General features: G+C 41.7%; 1 protein-coding gene across 1 annotated transcript; it reads right to left on the reverse strand.

The window, feature by feature from the left end:
• Positions 1 to 5,489: 5,489 nt before the first annotated feature.
• nrbp2b (nuclear receptor binding protein 2b) lies at positions 5,490 to 25,810 on the reverse strand. The gene is made up of 18 exons (XM_080854987.1): positions 25,425 to 25,810; positions 11,321 to 11,437; positions 11,040 to 11,141; positions 10,653 to 10,742; positions 10,062 to 10,102; positions 9,495 to 9,589; positions 9,124 to 9,147; positions 8,881 to 8,967; positions 8,272 to 8,327; positions 7,785 to 7,880; positions 7,535 to 7,667; positions 7,110 to 7,212; positions 6,922 to 6,972; positions 6,521 to 6,656; positions 6,317 to 6,370; positions 6,162 to 6,225; positions 5,989 to 6,044; positions 5,490 to 5,721 (listed from the first exon to the last, which is right to left on the reverse strand). The coding sequence occupies exons 1-18, from the start codon at positions 25,542 to 25,544 to the stop codon at positions 5,641 to 5,643; spliced, it is 1,506 nt and encodes a 501-aa protein (XP_080711113.1). The 5' UTR covers positions 25,545 to 25,810; the 3' UTR covers positions 5,490 to 5,640.
• Positions 25,811 to 26,632: the final 822 nt, after the last annotated feature.

A 26,632-nucleotide genomic window follows, 5' to 3' on the forward strand; every position in this document is an offset into this window, starting at 1 on the left:
GACATACAAAATGCAGAGTTCTCTTTGATGTTGATGTAAAATATCACCATCAACTTGAGTGTCATGGCACCTGCCTATGTGTACAAATGGTGAAACATCCAAAGGTGGAGGAGGACCACCTGTAGTATGGCTTCATGCATAACCATGATTTCACTATTTAAAAATCAGAAGTAGGTCCTTTGATGATGGCTTGTCCTCATACAGAGCTGCTCTCCAAGGTTTGGAGTCATTTTGAAAAGGACCACCCAATGATATTTGAAATGATTTTCTTTGTGTATCAATAAGTATTGAAGTAGAATGTAAGCCCACCATTGAGAAGCTTCCTCAAAGTGAAGAAACTGGAAGTGTATGAAAATGTAAGTGGTGACACGTTTCAATAATTTATGATTCTTTCAAAGTTTCTAAACTTCCAAGTGACTTTTATACAAGTTGGTGAAAATATTCTACTTTCAACACATTCATTCTATAAATAAATCGCCACATAAAAATATGACCCGCCATCATATTATTTTTCTATACAATAATATTGATTTTATTCGAATGTATGTACAGACTTCACTTGAGACTTGGACCTCTTCACAAATACCCAACAACTTTGCTAATTTAAATAAGGACGTTTCCTTAACACAAACTGTATATACTGTACATGCACGGATGATTACAGCAATTTACATGGAATTCAACCCATATAATATACTTGTTCTTTCATTTGTGCCTATAGGAATGTCCTGAAAGGCCTTTTGGTCCTGAAAGAGCCTTTTTTAATGCAAAGATTTTCATGTGGAGAAATAATCTCTATATGGCATTTTGTTCCTCATGTTTAAAAGTAAACCCTAGAAATGAAATAGGGAACAAAGGAAATCTGGAGTTCATAATTAAACCTGTGCAGTGATGCCAACTCGTACGAATTGATCCGTATTAATACGAAAATGTGGTGGAAATACGGTGATACGAATATAATGACTCATTCATACGAATTTAGGGTCAACTTGCAATATTATTTAATGAATAGAATATTTTGCGGTAAGTCCAGAAGTAAGCAAAAATGTGTCATGATTTGGCTTCCTGCTTACGAACGCGGAGGGCGCCATTCTTGTTTTGACCGACGTGATATACGCTTGAGCTGATTGGTCGATATTATAGCTGCAGCGACACGGGAAGAGTTTACTTTTGACGTTGATGGATAAAGTTAACTTGTCGCATCTGCTTTTAGTTTACAAATGGCCACCACCAACATATTTGGGTACGTTTCTGTGATTGTTTTTAATCAACTACTGCTTAATATGGTACCCCAATCAAAGGATATTAAACTACTGATCAAGAATAAAACTTTCTTGACTCGAGCGATATATTTTTCAAACACAAATACGAATGGTCAACGCAGAATTTCCGTCGAATCAAGGTATATTTCTGTCAAAAGAGTGAGCTAAATGAAAAGACTCAGGCAAAAGACTGAAGTTGGAACAGATCGCATTTGTTGTCATCCCCGTGGCAACAAACTGACACGAGCAACGCTGCTGTCACTGCTCTTCTGGGCGTTGTCTAGCAGTATTTTCCACTTGACGGTATTCCGTATAATCAAGCTCCTTTCTTACTTCGCTCAATTTGCCTTACTGAGTCTTTTCATTTAGCTCAATCTTTTGTGGACGAACACTTTCTCATTTTTTATACGTGATCGAATATAGCATGCAACGTTACAATCTAAAATTATGGCTGAAAATAAAGAAGCCATTTCCTAGGAATCAGACTTTCTCCCAGATACCAAGGAATACACTTCTATTAGTTGAAGTCCTGTGTCTACCAGTCATGCCTTTTGCACTATATGTCGGTCCACATTTAGCATTGCCCATAGTGGACTCTATGATGTTAAGACACACATGTCTGCCATCAAACACAAAACAGCCAGCACCCAAGTCCAGGGGAATAATAGTCTGCTGTCAATGGGTTTTGAGACCCAGTCCAGTGGCATGACCCTGACTGAGAAAGTCACCTTGATTTTATTTTATAAGGGTTGCATTTTGTGTACAGAAACTTATAAAATATGAGATACTTCCACCATAATATGAAAAGTTTGCCAAAATACACTATGACACAGCCAAATTCACGTGATTAAGAAAAGAGAGACCCTCTCAAAGTGAGCTTAAAGTCTATTAGTCTACGTTTGTAGGCTGAATGCCAAAATATTGTTTCTTTTACAAGTACATATCAACATTTTGCCCGTTGCACCCATTAACGCAGTACAGATTTCACTTAAGGAAAAATACTAATTTACTGGGGAAAATACTAATTTTGGAACCATTGAGTACAGATTGGCACACCACAATGTTGGCAATACTGCCTGTGATGTACATCCTTGCTCATGGGCCTGTTTGACACAGTCATCATGAGTATGAAGAGGAATCAGCAGAAGCTCAAAACACCTGCTGGCCTCACACCTTTATATACTCAACCCACCAAGTGCATACAGTAACACACCTCATAACCAGGGGCAGGATGTTGGAATATTAACTCAAGTATAAAAGTCCAAGTATAGCCCTAATCCATGCAACAACTTAAAGAGCGGGAAAGAAAGAGAATGCGGATCAAAACATAACATGGTCACCTCTATAACTTTATTCTGTTTACCCTCAAAGGGTTTATTGTTTTTTTGTGTGTTTTTTGTTTCATCTCTCTTGTGGGAAGCCTGCCAGCTCTGAAACACACAAACACGCATCCTATGTATTCTGTATGTTGTTCTCCTTCAAGTGGGCTTGTCAACAACACAAACAACAGCAAAGTCATTGGTCTAGTTCCCAGGGATCATTAGCAATGATCAAATGGATGCCAAGCATACATGAACACAACCTGGTGAAATGACATAAAGAAAGATGGAAAGAATTATTGTGGTACTGCCAGCAAGTAGAAAACCTTGGAATCTGGATAGACGACATATGACAGTGTTTTCTCAACCATTTGTATACATTGCTCTGAATGTGTGGTTCAGTTGTTATTTGTTACAGAAAGTTGAAAATTCTAGGACATATAACGCAACACTAAATAATTCAGCAGTATGTTTTATTCATGTGTCTACAGCAGTACTTCTAAAATCAGAGCAATCAGGTCGTGTCACATCTGCATCTATACACAGAACATCCACCGCTCCCACCTTCAGATTGGCGCAATGTTTACAGAATGAAACAAACGAAACCATAACAACAGGAATATACATGTTTAGACTGGTGCTTACATAAAGTCCATCTTAGTAGCCACCGAATTGTGGGTATTGGTTTGTCATGTTCTGATTGTTTGACGGCACTACCCATTCTAAAGCTTTTGCTTTGATTTAGAACACTCTGATTTAAAGATTTGCCACCGGTATCAGTGAACTGCAAATCACATGAGAGAATTTAAAAACAATTTAAAACAATTGGGGAAATAAAGAATGGCTTAATTTCATTTCAATTATAAAACAGAATTAGATGCATACAATAATCTTTAAGTAGCAGAAACCCAAGTTCAAAACATCGCCAACCACTGACCTGCTTTGTTATTGCTCATTAACTTTACAATGCAACATCGCCATGAGTCTGATGTGTGGCTGGAAAACCAACATTCACCACGGCCCTCCAAAATCTGCTTCTGTTTATCCTCCAATAATAATAGGTTGAATTAAGGGTATTCCTTTAGGTATATATATCAGTTTTTAGCTGCCATCACAAGCACTTTGCAACACATAGTCTTTCAGTGAACTTGTTCAGGGTTAAACCCTTAAGAGCACTGGAGGCTAGAAGCAAAACTCAAATCCAAGCTCTGACCTGTTTGAGCATTCGGTATAAATGTTATTCTGCCAAACACATCAATGTTTGCTGTTGAACACGCAGGCTTTATTAATACTTTAGTGTATCAGTGCACAGATTTAGAAGAGTGATTCATTGGAATCAATTTTGGTTTAGGGCGTCTAAAAATATCGTTCAAATTAACACCTTCAGAAGAAATCTATTTTTTTATGATTTTATATAAATGAATGTAAAATTAAATGAAGTATGACAGTATGTAATAGCTCTTCATACATATTCTTCCCTATTGAGTGAGTAGCCTTTAAACAAACTTGGGGTTAGATAGAGGATTTCTTAAGAGGAGAAACAGATTGATCTATAGATACCTTGTGATATTTACACAAAGGGGATGAATAAAGTGCTTACATTTCAGAATTATGACAGACCATCAGATCATAAAGGATCTAAACCAGCAGAAGGTAAAGTCCCATATACGTTTTAAATGATTTCATTTGGTCAAAATGTGAAGAGTACCATGTCAATTTTTTAACTGGTTTCACTATTTGAATTTAACATAGTGAAAACTATTACAAATAAATGAGATCCGGATATCAAAATACGAAAGGTTAAACCATGTGCCTGTGTCTGTAATGCCTGTGCAAGTATCCAAAATGTAATCAACTTACTTAAAAAAAGTCTTCAGGAGCATAATGAAATTTGTGTACAGCTTTATAGAGACAGAGAAAACATATAGCAGACAGATATGGGGCCATTAAAGTCTAATTAGTCTCTGGCAGAATATAATTTGAAGAACTTCATAGCATATTTGTATAAGGCAAAGTAGAACAAATGTTACATTACATACATCTGCTGGTTAATTGTTTCTGCACAGAACTTCACATTAACTGGCAAATAACTAAGAAAAAAGGCTGTCTACATGGACCTTTATTATGTCCAATCCATCTACCCAGTGATTATTTCTAGTTGATGTAAATGGAGATGCTGGGTTGTGTGTTCATGTAATCACAAACAGCACCCAGTGCAGTCATATGCTGGGCCCCCAAGGCTTAATACTGTCAAGCTTTTTAGAGGTTGGAGCCAGAGATCATTGGTTCATATTGTTTTTGGAACAAAAATGGAAACTTCTTCTGGGAAGTGTTCCATTATAACAATTGTGATGTATAGTATTCAAAGCTGTCTTAAGAGAAATGCAAAAAAAATCAAATGGCAAAATTCTTACCGCCTTATGAAAATGCTTTAAAGGCAGTGTTTTTTTATATATCACTAAATGACCAGCTGGGTTGTCGACTGGGATTTGGCAAGAAGCAAATTACATGCAGACAAAGCCGCCATACTTCATACTTCGATCACTCTCAGATCTTATGTGTTGACAAACTCAAGCTCGCTTGCGGTAATGCGGCTCCTGAAGGCAGGGAGGACATTACCTAAAGGGAGAAACAGAACACGGGTGCACAGTTCATCCTAAGGCATGGACACCCCTCAGATCTGAGATGGGCACAACTATCACTTCCCCACAGCACTGTGGGATGCCTCAGTCATGCCCTGGGTCCTCCAAAGGTGGAGGTATTTGGGCCCTTCTCAGGCTGGCATGTTCCTTTCTCTCTCTCTCTCTCTCTCTCTCTCTCTCTCTCTCTCTCTCTCTCTCTCTCTCTCTCTCTCTCAGTCCTGCATGTGTGCCTGATCTTCTTCCTCTCTCACTGATGAATTAATCCCTCTCTCTGTGTGTCACTTGGACTCTCTGCTCCCCTCTCCCTCATCCTTATGATCCATAGTCATAGCATCTCCCGCTTCAGCCGAATGGGCACTTCTGTCTCCATGGATCCCCCCTTCCCCAGTGGGCACTGACAGGCTCCTCCACAGTGCCCTATCTTCCCTGGGTCACCGTGGCTCCTCTGTGGCGACTTAACGCATCCTCAAGGAATGCCACCATCCTCTCGCCATCCTCCTAGAAGTGGAACACAGTAAATAAAGGGACAAAATCACTGACAAATACAATCTAACCAAAATATAGCCACCACAAGACCTGCAATTAATGACTGTTTGCAGCTTGTGATTTAATAATTCCTCACAGTATAGATACACAGAGACACAGTAACATACCAGTAAATAAGCACCTCTAGTGAGTTGCTGCCAGCAGCTATTCATTCTATTAAATCAAAATTGTTGTTGAGAGACAACATCTACAATTTACATAAATCTCAACTTTATTTACCTCACTGATGAAGGCATAGTGCACCAGCTCGTTTACCAGGTCTCTGGAGCTGTCAGCTAGGAACACAAAAGTATAAATTGTACATCATGTCCAAAGAATATCCATAAATAGCACACTTTAACATGACCTTCAAAAGCTTTTACGAAGACCACAGAGAACATCAAACAACTCACTTGGCAGGATATCACAGCTAAGTTGACGATGTAATTTGTCCTCCATTTTGAGAAACAGGGAAAGCTGAGAGATGAGGGAAACAATTAAAAACACAGATAAACCAGACCACTCCTGAACACGAAACACATGTTTCCAATAAGCCGTCTCGACTCACATGAGTTTTGGTCCCTTCTTCATTGGATTCCAGGTTGCAGTGCATCTGCACGACCTAGAGAGGATAGCGCACACTCATTAGATACACCAGACACTTTCAGAGCTGCCATCTGGGCTCTGCTCCAAGGTTGCTAAGCAACAAGTCCGAGTTCAAACAAATCATAGCAAAGCCTCCAGCCCCAGAAGGAACTGTGTAAGTTCGTACCTTCCTGCTCTCCGCCTCCTGGGGCTCAGGGGATGGGCTTTTTGAGGTCTCCACTTGTTCTTGGGACATGGAGAGGGCTCGGGGTACAGGGTGGGGCTTGGCAGAGGCAAAATTCATCAAGGGGTAAATCCCATTTCTGTAGGTGACAGAGGTAACAGTCATGGCACTAGATCAACAAGTGGTTTACAACAGGTTTGCAACAGCTCTCTCATCCACTGCTAGTAAAAGACGTTTCACAGTGATGCTATGTTATGACTTTTCTCTCTGTACATTTCCATTAAAGTGTTTTATAACACGGCCCCAGGAAAGTCATCCTGTCCACTTTCATTCCTGCCCTGAGGCTCCATTACTTTAGAACACAGGAAGTGTTGTGGATGTTAATTGTGTCCTCAGTCACTCACTTCACATCCTCCAGGAATTTATCAAGCTCCAGCGAAGACACATGAGAGTACCTGCAGGTGCGACAGCGATGGATACAACATTGAGAGGGCTCCGAGTCAAACATCTGTCAGACATTTTAAATATCTAACATTATCAGAGGAGAAAGAGAGAAGAAGGAGGAGCAGAAGAAGATGAAGAAGTTCCTTACTTAAGCTGAACTCCAGGTCGGTCTCCATGGGAAATCTCAGCCATGACAGAATTTGGGTCGATTAACTTTGTCTTCTCCTCTAGACAGTTCTCAGGGAGCACATCTTCAAGAGGGAAATATGAATCCAGTTAACCTTCAACAAACACCTTTGAATGGCATTCCTGAAGTGTGAATACCTGTTTAAGTGACTGAATGTGAGAACTATCTTCATTCATCCATTAATTAGGTAATAATATTTACAAAATCTGATGACCAATCAGAAGGTCAAGTATGAGTGGTGTGTTTCCAGTAGAACATACAAATATTTTCCCTCCATAAAACTCCTTCAGATCCTGTATCCAACACCATGTCTCTGTTTGTCCTAATCTGTCTCCATCCCTGGCCCTGCTCACGGCCCTGCTCCTGCCCAAGGGGCTCTCACTCACACTGGTTGTTGATGAAGCAGTGGCCAGCCAGCAGCTTGAGGGAGTGGACCTCGAACAGCACTCGGTGGAACAGCAGGTCGTGAGCAGTGGGCCGCTTACTGGCCTCGTGTTTCACACACGACTGTGTGAACTCCTGCCAGCGAGAACAGGGGACAGGGGACAGGGACAGGGGTTAGGATGCAATGCCAAGGACATATTGTACAGCCAGCAGCATTACCAATGAATGAATGAATGAATGAATGAATCCTACTCTCATAAGGGCGTCCTCTAGCGATTGGCCAGCATTGGTTATGGCCTCCTTGGATACCGCAGCATCTCCATTAGCTTGGATTTCCAGCACAGCCATCTGTAAGTACAGTACATACTTGAAGTTTCCGGGGGTAAAAGTGTGTTAAATAAATCATATTATCTCTTTCTCTGTGTGTATGTGATGAATGTGTGTGTGTGTGGGTGTGTGTGTGTGTGTGTGTGTGTGTGTGTGTGTGTGTGTGTGTGGTTGGCTATTAGTAGTTCTGCAGGGAAATGAGAATGTCCAGACTTTTGGCAGTGACACAGTGTTGGGACCCAGCTGTCCCTGTCTGAAGTAATTTGCACATCCACACACACACTCAGACACAGGGACACACACACAGACACACACACACACACAGAGAAAGAGAAAAAGAGAGAGAGAGAGAGAGAGGATGGCCAGGCCAACCTGTGAAGCCTTTATCTGTCCAACAGAGGGCAGTGCTTACCTCCAAAGCACAGATCCCAAAGGAGAAAATGTCAATGGCGTAATCATCCTCCCCCGCTAAAGAACACACAAGAGGCAGAGAAGAGGGAAAACAGGAGACATTACAGACTGGAGTTATGTGCAATGGAGAAGAGCCTTTTGGTACAGCAGAATGGACAGAACAGCAGAAAAACTGGGAAATAACATGATAAACAATGAACTAGCAATGGCCATGACCACCTAACAGACAGCGCAGATTAACTGACTAGAATGAAATACAGGCTACAATAACAGAGACATGAAGTCTGATATAAAGAGATTTGGAGACAGAGAGTCTCATCACAGCAAAGAAGAAGCAGACTTGCAGACGGAGACAGTCAGAGGTAATGATATGGGTAGAGGAAAGACAAGGACAAGGACAAGGACCGCAACAGAGAGGCAGACAGATGGACAGAATGTCAGAGGAAAGCTGCACAGAGAGGAGATGATAAATGAGTCATTTGGCCACAGCGAAAGATTGACTAGAGCAAGGACAGCCACACAAATAGGCAAGAACAACAGTACAGGAGGCGAAGAGCCAGACGTTACAACAGAGACAGACTCACAGACAGACAGACACCCTGGCACTCACAGCCATATTCCGGGGAGAAAAAATGCCGGTTGCGTTTCTCGTCCCGCTGGTGTCGCATCTTCCCATGGACACTGGCCTCTGGGACCACTGCGAGAGAGAGAAGGGAGGAGGGTGGAGCTCTCACACACAGACAACACCAACAGCAGTGCACTGTACATTACCCCATCATCTACAAATACACTGGAGTTTTCAGTTTGACCCAGAAGAGAAGAGCTTTGAGCTCAGTGCGCAACTCATTCTTACCATTCACAAACAGCCGATGCCACACTACAAAAAGAGCAAACAAAACACACAATTAGGGTTATTAGAAATGGGTGGACAACATGGACAGCTTACAATGTTATGGCCTCTTGTGACATGTATCTGACAAAGGTTTCACATATGGGTTTTGGCCTCATTTGTGTTAGTGTGGACACACTCATGTCTGAAGAGCAATTGGACTACTGGTTCTGATTTAGGTGTGCTGCAGAGAAGCTTGTCAATGGTCTTACGTGAAATATACAAGTGCAAACACCCACAACACACAACAGAGAGACACTCTACAAAGTTAGAGCGATAGAGGAGTACAATGATATCTGTTTGAGGAGACTCTGAGAGGAACGTCTGCAACACACCTGAGCCGATCTTGAGCAGCCCATTGTGCTGAATGAAAATGGTGTCACAAGTCAGGTTGCCATGGATAATGGGGGGTTCACAGGAGTGCAGGTAGCTGGTAGAGACGATGATAAGACACAAGTGAAGGTCTTTAGAAGACATGCAGTACTGTGCTAGCACCTTATGATGGAAACAGCTACACTAGCGTGTAAAAGACCACATGCCAGAGTAAATAGTACATACTATGTGGCAATTTATATTAATGCAAATGTAGCACAGGGATACTAAGACAAACTTACAATCAATGTCCATGCAACCATTAGCAATTATCCCAGCACTTCTTGTCATAATTACATAGGCTAGTACCCTCTCCGCCAGTTAGGAGACTTCAAGATTCACCTACATGCCTGTCAATGGTTTTTGGACTGCACTACACAGCAGATGCTCAGGATTGGAATTGGCAGCTTTAATAAACTGGTGCTCTCTGTAGAGTCCTCTTGACCAAGGCCCCTCTGTGTGAGGTCAGGCCCCTGCTGCAGGGGGCCCGCCTGCCTCTACTGTGTGAATACCTGATGACGCTGCCTCACCTGAGGGCAGAGAGGATCTGAGTGCACCACCGCTTCCACGCCTGTAAGACAGACCCATGTCACCGCACTGCAAATGGCACCTCACCTATTTTTGTCTGCCTATTTTACTGGACTCAGTTTTTTTTCAAAAAGACTTGGATACCAAGAACAAAAACTTCTCAAATATATAGCAAGATGTACATAAAAACACTTGATATGGTAAGATGTAAAATGACTGAGGTTAGGGTTAGGGATGTTTTATTGCAATCTCTGTGTGTGTGTGTGTGTGTGTGTGTGTGTGTGTCTGTGTGTGTGTGTGTGTGTGTGTGTGTGTGTGTGTGTGTGTGTGTGTGTGTGTGTGTGTGTGTGTGTGTGTGTGTGTGTGTCTGTGTGTGTGTGTGTGTGTCTGTCTGTGTGTCACTCTTCACCATAATACCAACCAGATGTGTAAGGAGACTTTAAAGTTTAACCCAGAATACAGAACCTTGTGACTGATCTGTGGCAGTCTCAGTGTTTGTCCTCCAGCATTTGTCAAGGTCTAAAGCCTGGGTCTACAGACTGACTACTGACGTCAGGCCAGAAGCTGCACATTGTTTTGAGGATGTGACTGACCTTGACATTCATGGTCTTGTGGTTTTTCTTGGTTTTCTTGAGAAACTGTTTCAGGCTCCCGGAGGACATATACTCTGTGATAAACACAACCTGTGACACAGAGAGGGAGGAAATATTACTGGAAGGGAATACAGCATCCCTTTTTGCTGTGTGCTGTGCTTGGATTTTGCTGGGACATTTGTTCCGGAACAATATCAATGTAAACATTGGGGATCTGAGATGGTGAATGAGGAAGTGACAAGAGGGTACACTGACAGACATGTAATAAATCAGCATCCGAAACATGACCTTGTGCAGAGTACAGGCGATCATGGGTTGTGAGTCTGTTCATATGTCTTTTGTGTGTGTGTGTGTGTGTGTGTATTTGTGCATGTATCACTCTCTCACTCGAGCATGGGTATCTTTCGTGTCCAGCCAGTACTTGTGGAACTTAACAATGTTGGGGTGCTCCACTTGCATCAAGTTCTCAAACATCTCTTTAATCTTGTCCTGGCAGAGATACATGCAGCATAATAAATAATCATGTCTCATAGTTCATAGTGAGTTACTGTTCTTTACACCGAGCACACACACACACACACACACACACACACACACACACACACACACACACACACACACACACACACACACAGAGAGAGAGAGAGAGAGAGAATGACTTGCAGTACCTCGAGAGCCATGAGGACCTTCCTGTCAGAGAAGAGCACCTCATTCCAAACAACCTCCACTCCTTCCTCTGTATCCATAGCCAGGAAGGCACTCTCAGAGCCGGGGACATTACCCACCTGCAGAGGGAGACACATGGGAAAGGGTTGTTGGTGGCCAGAATATGTAGGTGTGTGTGTGGGTGTTCTGTGTCGGGGTCATATTCAAAAGGGTGAACAAAACAATAGGTGTAGATAATATTTAATCCACCATTCTCTCAATGAAACTTTAAAAATTAGTGCAGGCGCCATAACGTCCTCTGTGCCAAGAGAAATCTTGAAATAGAATATGAATGGCAATGAGAGACAGAGGGGGGGGGGGGGCAGAGAGACAGAGAGAGATGACAGAATTAGGTACAGCGAGAGTAAGGAAGCGACTGGGAGCTGCTGTGTCTGTGTCAGAGTGTGTCCCACATCTAGGTCTGTCTGACACAGACTGCCCAGGGCCTTATTCAGCACGCCTGAGCTGAGCGCACATTAGAGGGTCACAAACACACACACACACACACACACACACACACACACACCAGCCTGGCTGCACACATAGGGACAGGCTTAATGAACTCAGCAGTCCTCACATGGTACACAAATTAAAGGCACATTTAACAAAACAGGTACATAATATATCTTTAAAAAAGAAACATTTTCATCCATCTAATCTAAGAACATCCTTAACTCACAATGACCTGTTTGTCCAACCAATAATATTTCAGCTGCCAAAAGTGTTTATTAAAGATTCTTTAGTATAAGTGCTAAAAAAAAAAAGTCAGTCTCTGTGAATACTCCTTGCCAGCTTCGCCCACCTGGCACCCTGGCTAAGCCCAGATATGTAGGCGGATGGCACCAACACCCATGTTTCTAAAGATAAGGAGCTAATATGGAAAGGGTTTGCACATGTCTTCCACAAAGTAGAGAATATTACGAACGAAAAAAAGGCTGGAAACCACTGATCTATCTGATGCCAAACTGGCACTCGTCCTAGCATGAGGTAGATTTCATTCAGTCTGGATGAGGTAATCCTTGGCCTCACAGTTTAGAATGATAATCAGATTAGGGGTTTTACAGAACGGGAGCACAGACTGTCTGATACACATGTGGGAGTGACACTGCACGGAACACTGTGATGTTCTCCTTAATGGCGTGTAACAGGAAACCACTTCCAACATTTCCTGTGTGCCAAAGCCACAACAACACCTTGTCCATGTGAGCAGGTGCGCATGGTGTTAATATGAGAGGCTGCTGATGGTATACAGTATATGGCTACCAAAACAGGAAGCAATAGGGGTTCACACCTATGGACTTCCCAGCCGACGATTTATGGTGTTGACGAAGAGCTTAATGTTGTACTATGAAAAAACTTACTAATTATGTAGAATCAATAAGCATAAACGTTCTATTCAGCTGTAGGGTGAGAGTTGTGAGGAGACACTATTTAAACAACATCTAGTAAGAATTATTGCTATTATTTGTTTGAATCCTATTTACTCCGAACTTATGTCACCTACAATGTCCAAGAAGGAATGTGTGTTATTGTGGGTGAAGTTGCCCGAGAGCTTTTCCCCTGTATCTGTCTGGGGTAGTTAACCCTCCACCCTTAAGTCCATGCAGGGAGAGGAGGTGACGGAAACACGGCCATAAGAGGACTTTCTCCCATCGCTCTTTATCCCATCTGAGACGCGGCCAGCCAGCCAGCCACCTGTCTGGATTACCCACAATGCACTGCCCTGGGATACCCTCGTGGCTCCATTGTTGTTTTGAGTCCGGTGTCAAGAGGTCAGGGGGTTAAAGAGGCCAAGAGAGGTGTTTTGGTCTGACCAGAACATTGTAGGATACCAAGCTTCTGGTAACTGTACTACATGATGTAATATCCTTGATTGCTAGTTTGTGGCCATTTGGAAATTGCATTAAAAGATAAATAAAAGTTAGAATTTTCCTAAAACTTAAACAAATCCATTAACCTTGCCAGCACAAAAAAGCCTCTTCACAACCAGACTGGTAAATATCAAGTTCATCCGTCTTTACAGAATGAGTATGTCAAGTACACACTGCACTATTAGAACAATGGGAACATTAAATGAATCTTACAATTTTGGCAGAGGTTTCTCTTTACCACCTTGATTATCTATTGTTTCCGTCCATTGCCTTCTGATACACTTATTAGGGTACCAAAGCAAAAGAGAGCACACTGCTAGCATAGGATCTTTCAGTTGTTCTAAGCTACTTATCTGAATGCCATCACACTCACTTGTGAGTCTTGTGCTGGGCACTGTAATTGCCGCTATTATAACAGCTATACCTTTTTAAAGCATCATCACACATAATCCCATGTCCAGAGTTTCCCAAGCCCTTTGTCTAACAGAGACGGCGGTGCTTAACGCTGAAACCCTCTCAAGGCTGTGTAGAAGGAACTAGTGTGTGTGTGGAAGGAACTTGAGTGTGTGGAAGGCACTAGGGTGTGTGGAAGGAACTAGAGTATGTGGAAGAAACTAGAGAGTGTGGAAGAAACTAGAGTATGTGCAAGGAACTAGAGAGTGTGGAAGGAACTAGAGTGTGTGGAAGAAACTAGTGTGTGTGGAAGAAACTAGAGTATGTGCAAGGAACTAGAGAGTGTGGAAGGAACTAGAGTGTGTGGAAGGCACTAGGGTGTGTGGAAGGAACTAGAGTATGTGGAAGGAACTAGAGTGTGTGGAAGGAACTAGTGTGTGAATTTGGTGAAGCTGGCTGAGACAAAAGCAGCATGTGGGGAGTCTGTGCTGGGATGAGCCAACTCCCTGTGCTGGTAAGCCTGCTCTGGCGCTATACGAGGTGGATTCTATCTCACTAGCCTCACAATCACACCCTTCTATCTTTCGCCATTGGGCATGCATTCTGAGAGGGCTCCGGGAAAACAACCATGAAAGCACTTAGAGGAAAATCGAGCATGCGGTCAACATATTGCCAATATCCCAGAGTGAGCGTTGGGATGGGGGAAGAGTGAGCGTGGGGAGGGGTGAAGGAGTGAGCGTGGGGAGGGGAGAGAGTGAGCGTGGGGAGGGGTGAAGGAGTGAGCGTGGGGAGGGGGAGAGTGAGCGTGGGGAGGGGAGTGAGCGTGAAGGAGAGGGGGAAGAGTGAGCATGGGGAGGAGTGGAAGACAGAGAGGACCTAAGGGAGGACTGTGGAGGCTATGCAGAGCTGAACATTTAGAGACAACCGAGGAGACATGAAGACTGAAACTACTTGTTCATCACTTTTGCATTAGCCACTGATTCTTTAATAATGCCTCATTATAAAAATCTTTTCAATGACACAATGCTTTACACTTATTCAGTTTAGAGCCGCCCTCTAGAGCCTTGACATTTCACTGGCCAAGTAATCAGGGTTTCAAACAAATACTCTGCACAGATTTGTATTCAAGACCGTTAGCCCTCTAACACCAGCTATAGCATTCCTTATCGGCAGTTCACCAGGCCAGTGGCACAAATCCGGAGAGATGAGAGGCAGATTAAAGAGAAGTATAATCCAGTGTGTGTGCCGAGCCTTGATGTGTGCCAGTTTATGTGCCGTCTGATAGGTCTGTGCGGCTCTGCACGACTCTGTGCTCATCTCCTCAAAAGCACCCAGGCTGCTCGCCACAGCTCGTGTGTCCCCATGACGACCTCTTTCTGTGCCGACACTGCAGCCAGACGCTGTCTGCTGACAGGGAAACAAAGTCCCCCTCAGACATGTCAACTGTAATGATGCTCCCGCTGCAGGCAGCCACAGCCGGCATGGACGGATTCAAAACAAATACTCTGATAAGATTATTACAAATACTATCACCACTATGCTATTGTTCTGTGGGGATTATAATGTCCGTGCTGCGTGAACAAGCTCTCTTTCAGGATACAGCAAGCCCCACCATTGAGTGTTCTTCCCTATGGAGAAGACTGGCCAGCAGTGGCATATCACATCGCACTTGCTCATTACCTCTGAGAGCTCCCTGGCTGCTCTGCACTGGGGAATGTCAAGATATTACATTGAGCTCAGTGTTTCCCATAGGTCTGAAGAATACTTGTGATGGTGGAGTCTCCCTCTGTAGAAGGGCATTCCAGCGGCTGGGAATGTGGAACTAATGGTCCCCTTGATAAGAATCAAGTATATTTACTGAATTGACTTCTCAAAGCAAGCTTTATTTGCGTAGCACTCCTACCTGCTCCTAACCTACCCAAGCAGCCCGCTCAAGTCCTGTGGGTTGGAACATTTGGATACTTTATGCCAAAGGAATAATACAAAGGGCAGCTTAGTGAAGTCATGTTTTCCTGAGGGAGGTTTGCTTGTGAACCAGTAGCTGTCTCTGAATGAGTCTGCCCATCGGTTCTTTTGGCCTTATGTAAATTGTTGATTCACAGGACCAGTGTAGCTATTTAAAACAAGGGATGAACAGATGTTGGCATTACTCTGATATCATCATGCAGTCTAAATCCAAAGTCGTGTGCTATACCTATACCTAAACCGTCTTCACTCCTGGTCATCACAAAATGTATAGAAACTCTCTAAGGAGGATCTAAGGAATATCATTCTAAAACAACAAGTTTGTTAATTTGTCCACTTCTTGATCAAAGAGCACATAACTAAATAATATTATTGTGCTTGATTTGCCATACTATTATCAACTTCGATACAGTTTATTCAGTTTAGCAGTGATTCAGTATGAAGTTGTTTACTCAAGAAAAAGCTCCACTTTTCTAAAGGTTTCCAGAGGGCCCAATGTCTTCACACTGACCTTCAGACAAAAGGCAGTACTAAGCAGGGTGTGTTTAGCATTGAAATGAATGGTATTACATAAGGACAGAGATGTTTCACGCCATGCTTATCTTTTAAACTATAAAGGCTTGCTTTGATGTTGGTGGAACTGTAAAAACTGAGGTGTGCAATGTTTACCTACTGTTGCACATGGCAGTATATTTATCAGCATATCATTGCTGTTAAGTAGAAAAACACACGTGCTGCATGTGCACATGCGATGCATGCATACTTATACATATGGGTGTACAGTGCACCAAGTGGGCTAATATGACATGAGATACTGTAGATATTGTACAACAGCCTTTCAAAGCACTACAAACAACACATCACATGATATTAAACAACATTTCATTTAATCTTAATCATGAAATTGTTTCACCTTGTCATTGAATGTACCTACAAGTTCCACATGAAAGACTAATTCTCCAAATATCAGTCTGACAGAATTTCCACTGAACAACAAGGCTATTTTATCAGCCAGGCTATTTTATCTGCACTTGATAGCAGGACTAATTAGATGATATGACCTGCATTGCAATATTTACACATAACATTGTCAACGCCAGCCTGACCTAAAAACTATGGCAACAGTACCCTAGAACAATGGCCTTATTAAACTTGTGGAATTTACTATAAGACTGGGCTCCTGTCTCTGCTGATCTCCTGAGGATATGGTAGAAGGCTCTAGTTCTCTCTTTATGCCATCAACTTCAGAGTGAAGGGAATAACTCACTTGGAAAACGATCAGGAGACTACATCGATTTAAGTTGCATCGACTCTACAGCGCATCAATTCTAAACCACTGTTGTGGACCAATTCCACGGTGAAAGATACCAACTCTTCAGTATATGAGAGTGGAAATGTACTGTGCTATCAGAGAGGCCCGCTAAGGATTTTTGTTCAGCTTTCCAAGTTCATCTGTACAAAAAGAGTTCAGCTGAAACCAAAGCAGAATCCAGCACCATAGCCAAGCAGGTTGCACGTCACGTACATGTTTAGAACAGCATGGGTCTTTGTGTCAGGGCATAAATAGAGAGAAAATGGGATCTTAAGAGAACTATTCCCTCATTTTCATGTAAATCACATAAAGAGGGAAAGCTTAAAAGCTGCTTTGGCATAGTTCTCAAGCTCACAAGTGCTCAAGCATAATATTTAAACTCAGAACTCTTGGACCACACAGTTTAGCAATACAAGAAAGGTGTTCCATCTCGACAGTATTGTTACACTCTTAAGAGGTGTTGTGCTCAACAGGCCCCAGATCTTTGACTGGTCAAAACAATCAACACATTGTGAAGAGAAAGATATTTCGGGGAGGGAAAAACATACCCCCTTACTGCTGCCTTCCTATAAGCCTTCCTATCATTTGAGCCCTATAACAATGTTGGCAGAGGACAACAAGGACAGAAATGGGCCAAGCTGGCAGAGCACAATGAAGTGTTGAGAAAGTGGTCATATTTGGTTGGTGAGCACGGCCCACTTCCAGGAAAGAGGTGATACGCTGAGGCGAGACGGCTCCACAACAGTTTCAGTTAATATGGACGACTGATTTGGAAGTGTTTATTTTCTAGTGCCAAAGACTGGCATACGGCCCACTCTCTTAAAGGAACATCTGGAGCTGCTGTGTTCCCAGGGGGCAGTAACGGGAGCTGGCAAAGGGGGCTGATTTTAGTGAGGTTCCCTATAAAGGGATAGTAATTACTGTCGGCTTCTCATTCAGCCTTATGAAAGATGAAGGAAAAAGGAAAAAAAAAATCTTCTTCCGTAGCTACTTAAACACTGTTGCTTTCATTCCTGCTGCAAACATGGACATTTAACCCTGTGAGTATCAAACCTTTAAAATGAGAAACTGTAGAACAACACAAACACATCAACTCATTCAAGTGGCTCTCAAGTTATTCTTTTTGTTAGGTATCACTATACTGTATACATTAAGTAAAAACAACTCTGAGATCCTCCAGGACTCTGTTATCAGTGATTAGATTACAATGGTCAAGTTGATGGACATCCCTGCCAACCAATTATTTCCAGTGTGAAGCACTATGAAAAGAGCAAACATTAAAAAAAATGTCTACATGCATTAGCTGGCCACTGTGAATGTTATAGTTAGAATAAAATGTTTTGAATATAGATCTCTGAGGGAATATACCGATTTAATGAAGAAAACATACATACACAGAATAATGCACCTGAAACAGAACATGTCTGTTAAGATGGACGCTTGCTGAGTCACACTGCAGATTACGTCAGTCTATTCTTTAGACCTCTTTTCATATCTTTCCTTTTGTTAAGACCATCCTCTAACTAACACATTTTCCAGGTTTCCGTCCAGCCTGGTGTTTGTCAGCGTGTTTATTTCCCCAGAGGAAATGTGTTTTCATTTGCCTTTAAAGGTGACGTGCCCACTTTCCATGCTCCTAAACCTGAACTGAAACCTGTTCGTTCATTATCATTTTGACAGCTAAAGGAGCAGGAACAAAAGCCTGGCCTGACAGATACCATATTTAACTGGATGCATTTTGGGTTTGGACCATCTCTAAAGGGGTTTATTTGGGTTAGAGGTTTACATGAACCCAGAGTGGGATTGGATCAAGCACTCATAGTTTACTGAATGGACCATACATCTGGAGGACCAGGCTACTATAAATTGAGAGCTTACAAGCAGTCCCAGTGAAAAGAACAGAAAGAAATATACTCACACAGTTCCATGCTAATGAATGCTAGCAGAGAAGTGATTTGTGCCTACTGTATTTTATCCTAATTGTCCTGACCTAATTTGTACAACCCTCCTTAACACCCAGTATCAAAACCAGGATTGTGTTGGACCTTCTCAAACAAAGTGCATGAACTCCTGCACAGTTCTTATTATGCTAAGACACAGCAGGATGTGACAGAGTGTGACATGGAAGTAGATAAGGTTAAAGGTCAGCTCACAAAGGCCTCTTAATCCTCTTCATTTTTGTACTGCCAAAGGTAGCTGGAAAATATCTTACATACCGGACCTTTGACATCAATATAAGTGAAAGGGCTGCAAAGGTGCACTAATAAAAAGCTTCAGCTGTTGGCTAACTTGCATACACTACATGGAGGACTATGGGTTCAATTGACTTGCTGTTTACTCTGTCTATTAACACTGTGAAGAGAACCGTGTTTTTGACAACCTTGTAATGGTAATGAGAACAAAAAGAAGTGCATCACATCATGCATTTGTCACTGTCTACTGATTTCTGCCATCTGTGTCTGCAATATCCACTGTACCTTCATGCCTGACTGGTATGCCTAGCCTCCCTGATGGCCCTTAAAGCCTGTGGTGTCTACATCAATTCCTCTAAAAGTAATGATGGCGCAGAGTGCCACTTGCTCTAGTTTTGTTGTTTGATAGAAAAAAGAACCACAAAAACTATAGGTAAAGGTAACGGTCAGGTATTTAGCAGTCACTCTGTCCAAAGGGACAAAAATACTGCATTGACTCAAACCGACCACTCAAGCGCTCCGCCCAGATGCCATACAATAAAACTCAAACACACAAGGGGGATCATGGACTAGCGTGTCCTGGCAACAGTATCCACACTTGTGCACCTGCCAGCTTCTATTTTTAGCTTTAGAGAACCTCCCACTCTCTCTTCTCTTCTGCGCTGCTTCTTATGGTAAAGCTGTCCAACCCAGTCAGAGAAGAGTCCAAGCGTCCAGCAGGTGACAGGTGAACCAGGAAAGAAACTGTCTGTCGTCTTTGGCATCATCAGTCTTAAACTGTAAGCATGAATTACTATGGTACTAAAGTATGCCACCCAGTGCTCAAATAACAAATAAGTGATGTACTTATTAGTAATTAAAGTATACAAAATGACACATTTTATTTTATGGCTTAAAGAAGTGCTGTTCTTCTCAAGTTATGTCATTGTGGTCCTGAGGCATTCAAAGACCATAGAATAGATATCAGGGCCATACAAATTGTGAAATTGGGCCTTATCGTGTGTGCACACCTGCTCACAGAATTCTACACATGCTATCTCTCCTGTAGTTGAACAAGCACAACCATACTGAAGTCATACAAATGATCTAATCTAAGGTCAGTCACAAGTATTGAAAGAGTTTATTGTTCAGTGATTTACAAATTGGGTGTTATTCTAAAGTAACACTGATTAATACAAAATTTAAAAACGATTTATATACATTCGTATTTGTCAATCGCTTAAAATTCCCATAGATTACCACAAACCATGTGAGAGCTGTATCAAAAGAAGCAAATCCAGGCTAACCTATTTCATGTTTTGAGTGAAATACTCCGGAAATAATCAATGAAGGCTTATGGGATGAGGTGAGACCCTACTTTTAATTGTTATTGCATAATAGTGAAAGATTGCTTCACTGCTCCCTCTCTGAGTGGCAGCGATTATGCTACTCCCCTACTGTAAATTAACCAACATGAACCAACAGGTGGCCTGCAGCTGTGGCACTTGTCCTCATGTCCCCCTTAGGGCAGAGTGTCCTGGAGTGGAGCACGCTCACTAGGGTGGGCGAACAACCAACAACAGGTCATATTTTGTGTGGCAGTGCCTTTACAGCATGGTAGCCTGTAACAAACCTATTTGGTGATGAGTTTATAGCCTACTTTGTACTTTTGTGATAGGGCTACCGTTCAGCCTATGTGTAAGAAGGGATAGCTAGCCTAATTATTAATACAACATACATTGTGTGGATTGATCACCTAATGAAAAGCTTAAAATATTAAAATGTTTTAAACAAGAGCTCTCATCAAATGAAATGTTAAAATCTAACGGATAAAAACGCTAAACTGTTTAAATGTAGAAACAATGTTGAAGAAAAGCTATACAACATTCTTTGCATGGGAGAGTCTTTACACCATGGTGGTGGTGATGTGTGTGTGTGTGATGGGGGGGGGAGGGGTCAAATTGTCAAAGGGGGGCATGTCATGAAGTGTAGACACCGCTGCCCTTGGGGACGTCTGTGTGGTTGTCATTCCACATAAGACAGCAGTCATCACCATCAATGGCTCATTATACTGCAAAGTGCACATCAATATAGAGATCCTCTTAGACATAGAGGACTTTATTAATAAGTGTGTGTGCGTGTGCGTGTGCGTGTGCGTGTGCGTGTACGTGTACGTGTACGTGTACGTGTATGTGCATGTTTTTTTGAATAATATGTTTGTATTTAATCGGAATTTCCGTTTTAGTTCATTTTACCAGTTAAGTTTGGAAATTTGAGTTTGGTAGATTATTTATCTGTTGTTACAATGCTCAGTGTTTCCCCTACAATGATATTAGGGTGGCGGCCCGCCCCCCCAACGGCCCCGCCCGCCCCCCCTGGAAGGTCAAGTAAAAAAAAAAAAAAAAATAATTTTTTTTTTTTTTTTTATAAATATAGCGCCAGATCACAAAATAAGTCATTTAAGGTTACCTTTACCATAAAACATGTAAAATTATACTTATTGACTGCTTTCATTCAAAGAAACACATGAACATCATAATTCATTTAAGTGTTTGTGTCCGTGTCCGCATTGCGCCGCGCCCCTGCCGCCGTCCCCCTCCCCACCACCCCCCCCTAAGCTGTAAACCTAGGGGAAACACTGATGCTAATTGGCATTGTATTTTATATCGTTGGAAAGCCTGTTTATTTACCTTTACAATGATGTCCAACTTGTAAGGATCCTGCATTTATGGGATGAGCAGCAAAGCTGATTATGTGGGTAGCAGCCAAGCAAAATTTGCCAAAATTGTCTGCCAATGGAGAGTGTTTTCACCTGGTTTTCACCAGTGTTTTCACCTGGTGGTATTGACTCTTGTTTTGAGTTGTTTGGTTGATTGGATGATGATCGTATTACCATAATAACCCTGGTGCCTGTGTCCCTGTGTGTATGTGTTAATAAGGGTCTTACATATAAAACTTTAGAGGAACAAAAAATAAACTTTATACTTTACTATACTATACTTTTTATGGTAAGAGCAATCTTGATGAATATCAGAACCTGGGGGCTCTTTTTAACTAGCTAGAGAAAATTGCTAATTGCTAATTAACTAGCTGGAGAAAAGGGCAAACATGTGGAGCATATTTTTGCAAGTTGTTAAATGAGCTTCTTTCAGTTATTTGCTAGAGTACATGAACCTGAGAGTTGAACCATTACTGTGTTTGGGGTACAATGGCAGGCCTGTTGTGTTGTCCAGCAGCGCATAAGTAGGGAGCAAAGGGCCCAGTGGAAAGCCATTTCCTCCCTTCACAGCTCCAATCAATGGCAGCACTTCAGAGGGGGTAAGCAAACATAATGCAAGCCTCAAAGAGTTCACCATTCACCATGTTTGTATCTGGCATGTTCTGTGTAGAATTATGTCAAAGAGTCAACTGTTTGATCTGACAGGGAAACAGGACTTTTAATAAGATGTACCTGAGGTCAGCCACATGTACCTTCACCTGGGACTGGATTTAAGCTCAGTGGAGCACTGAATTCTGAATGTCTGAAATCGGGGCTACAACTCTTTTGCCCAGGTCCACTAACACAGTACCAAAGGATTCACTAACATTCTCACTAGTGATTTCACAAGGAGAAGGAACTTAGACCGTCTGAAAATGTAAAATCAGGTCATCCAAAGGGATAAAAGAGTTGCATGTGTGGTGCTTTTTTAAAAAGCTGTATTCATCAAGCATTCTGCAGCATTTCTCTCATCTTGTAATTCCGTGCTGAGTGCTGCTTTCTTTCTTGTTTCATTTCATGTAAAAAAACTCATCTCACTCAAGCGCTAACACATTGGCAAACACAAACTAATGTTCCCACTCGTCTAAACCTTGGGTGACATTCACTTTGATAGGATATTACTGTATAGAATGCATGATGATGTTACTTCCAGCAATCCAGCTGGAGTAGCCATATGCCATGTTTACAAAGGACACACTGAAAGCAAGACTGTAGTGTTCTCCTAGCGCTTGCTTTTAGTGTTTCCTTTATTGATTAGGTTGCACTAAGAGAAATGGGTAACTCAGAGAATTGAGCCAACTGACCGGCACAGGGAAACGGTGCAGGATGCTAATCGTGTTTCATGTTTCCAAAAGGTTAGATTCAGAAGAGGACCATCAACAAGGTGAGGCAAGGCCCTGTAAAGACATCATTCCAAAGGCAATAGCATTAACTGCACCATGGTCGTCTGTACTTAAACACATTTCATCTGATGATGATGATGCAGGACAGATGTTGGCGGGAAAATTCAATAGTTGTTTTCTTATCAGTATAAGTAGGCTACGAGTAGCTATTTTAACTATACATGTAAGTATACTATGAGCATACTAACTCTATGTAGCCTCTTTGAAAGTATGCTTGACCTTACTTGAGCTGCACTGACTTAAGGGAGAAGACGTAGGAGTCCATACTTCCCCTATCTACCTATGTCTGAAAATGGACACTGACTGTGACTGTTGTGATCACAATTTCTAGGGATCAACCGAAATGCATTTTTATGGCTGATACCAATTCAAATAAGTAATTGCATAGGATGGCCAATAACTGATAATTAGCCGATATTCATTAATCATAGTTAGCATAATTAGTTACATAAAGGGAAATATTAGTTCATTTTCAAATATTAGTTCATACCATCCATGATAAACAACAGGCAATGTACAGATCTTACACCACCAGGAAATAATCATTGTTTCACAAACTTAAAAGTAGAAAAAACACCTGTTGTTGACTGCTGTTGATTTTAGTCTTTATCTAGGCCTATAGTTTTCTCTGCCCCTTCATGACCAAAAGACCAGGTATGTACCTTAAATTGCATTGCTGATAATCATCTACGATTCGCCAAAGCACAAAATAATCGAGTCTCATTTTATCCATTGGGTCTCCAGTAGTTTCATTCCCAAGAAACACACATACTGATGAAAACTACTGTAAGTCACTTTGGGTAAAAGCATATTCTAAATAAATAAATAGTTTAAATATATTATCTTTTGACCCTGAGCCAGTTCTTTAAAACGTACATGCACATGTGCTGTCAACTGGGATAGCCATAGTAAGCATTGACATAGCAAAGGAAGGGATAAAGTTAATGTTAACTACCTAGTCAGCTAACTTAAACAAAGGCTGAACTATGGTTACATCGCTTCCTATCTCTACACGGCAGACCTCAAGCAGATGGGCCCCTCCTAGAGTATGATGTTAAAGTGTATAACTTAGGAAATTTAAATGATTAAGCTACCTGCAGCGGATGTCTTCCTCCTAGCCCAATGTTGCTCCCTGGTGTGCCAATATTATAGAAAAGGTAAGTATAATAAAAAGAAATAATAAAATATAAATTGTTTTAGTTTAATTATGTGTATGCAAGTAAACATACCATATACATAGCTTAAACACAAGAGGGCGCATTTAGAAAATATCAGGAACACTGATACTAACGATAAGTGTCAAAGGGGGGCTATATTGGCCGACATACCGGCAAAACTAATCATCACAATTATAAGCATCTTGGTAAAAAGCGACCCAGAAATGGATGGTCGCGAAGCAACCCACTTGATGAGTAATCAATGAATGGAAAAACACTGGGGGGGGAGGGGCGGTGCGATGTCTAGAGAACTATTCTCTGTTGATATGACAGAGTGGTGAGTGCATGTTGCAGAAAGATAACCTTCAGCTTATCTCCTCTTCCAGAACACCACGACCATCCAGTTTTTTTTAACGACATCGATATTATGGCGCAGTCCCAAATTAATTTCGGTTTTGTACAAAAATGGGCAGAATTGCATATTTAAAATATATTTGGTGGTAACGCTGACTATGAAAAGTTGAGACTTGAGCCATTTTTCCTTAGGTTGAAGAAATAATAGCCTAACGTTAGTGTCTGACAAACTAAAAACGTGCTGGACAGGGGTCTTATGAACTCAGTGCACCTGCCAGAAGGCTGGTACTGGATGAAAAGGCATTCATGTATAACCTTTAGTTAATAACATGTATTCAGGGACCGAATCCGCCCGATCAATCTTTAAAATGTTATATTTGCTAATTTGCCAAAAGTGTAATTTTCGGGTTTTGGATACCACCAGAATCGACATGAACGGAGCGTCGTCTGACCCCGCCCCTCAACCGGTAACAACAAACGGTGGCTTGATGTATGACAGCCGGTTGCTATCGACTTGAATTTAAAACCAGCCTGCGTTCAGCCTCTCATTGTTAACGTGTATGCTGCCTTATGAGTATTTTCGGAATACTGTAGGTTATCTATCAAATCTGACGGTCAGTGTATGCTGTAAAACACGCACGAAACCAAGGTAGCCTAATAATCCTAGACATAATCAGTCTTACCTTATCTTTTCTTTTTTGCCAGCGTCCACATGGGCTCTCTTCCAGGATTTCACTTTCATCCTCACTCTCTTCCTCCTTGCCCTCCGAGCCTGAATTCCTCTCCGGTACTGACATAGTCATTGTATTCCTTCAGAATATTATTTTTCTAAGGTTTTCTAAGAACTTACTCAGGCGTCGTTGTAGACAAGCCTGCCAAATGGTTCAGCCTCACGGCAGAGTCGCTGTAGATAGCAAACCAACTGCTACAGTATGCCTCCAGTAATGACGCGGCTTTATCAATGCAATTTCATAGTGAGGTAACGTTACGCTTTCTGTGAAGACCATACACAACAGGTACGGTTACCGATATTAAAGACCTCTGGCACGACTTTGTCAGTGAGTATACATACTTGAAGTTATGCGACTGCTGAGCTCAATGAATATTTGAAGTATCGTTTTGGAACAACAGTAAAAAATCCATTTCGTGCATAAACCAATAGGAAAAAGATTGCGATATACTCAAACACTTCGAAACGCACTCTTCTCAGTGATAAAAAGAAGACCGTATTCCATGCATATAATATATTTCACAAGGACTCTATTTCCCCTCCTTGTGTAGCAGTGTTGTCAATAACCTTCTATTGTAATAGACATCATTGTCGCTCAGTTATGCTCGGAGCTTTAAAAGCGATCTGTGGCGCAAGAAAACTACCGTAATCAACTGCAAGTGGACGCAAGATTTTTTACGACGTGTAGCCTCTGGTGTAGCCTGCCTTTTCAACAAGTTATGTAACATTTTATACACCAATTGTTAGGTAAAGCTATGCAAACTAATATGTAAGTGTTTATATTATTATGACCTTGGAACTTATCAAGTGATAACAATTTCTTCAGTTGTAGGCTACTTGTAAAGGCTACGTCATACTTCCTGAAGCATAGGCTACTAGGCTACCTATTTGTGAGAGTACTTTAATATAATCTATAGTCTGAAATCATGTAATATAGCCTATGAAACACAATTGAGACTGTGTAAATGTTGTCTATTCATACAATATAAAACCTTGTACTTATGGAAAAATACCTAGTTTCCTTAGCATCAAAACCAGTACACCACATACCACTTGCTCTCCATGTCACATCACATCATCACAGTAAAAATATATATTGATGGGATATGATATCTGAGGTGATCAGTGGCGGCTCGTCCATAAGGGCGATTGGGGCGACGC

This window comes from Sprattus sprattus, assembly GCF_963457725.1.
Source record: "Sprattus sprattus genome assembly, chromosome: 17".
Taxonomy (NCBI): Eukaryota; Metazoa; Chordata; class Actinopteri; order Clupeiformes; family Clupeidae; genus Sprattus; species Sprattus sprattus.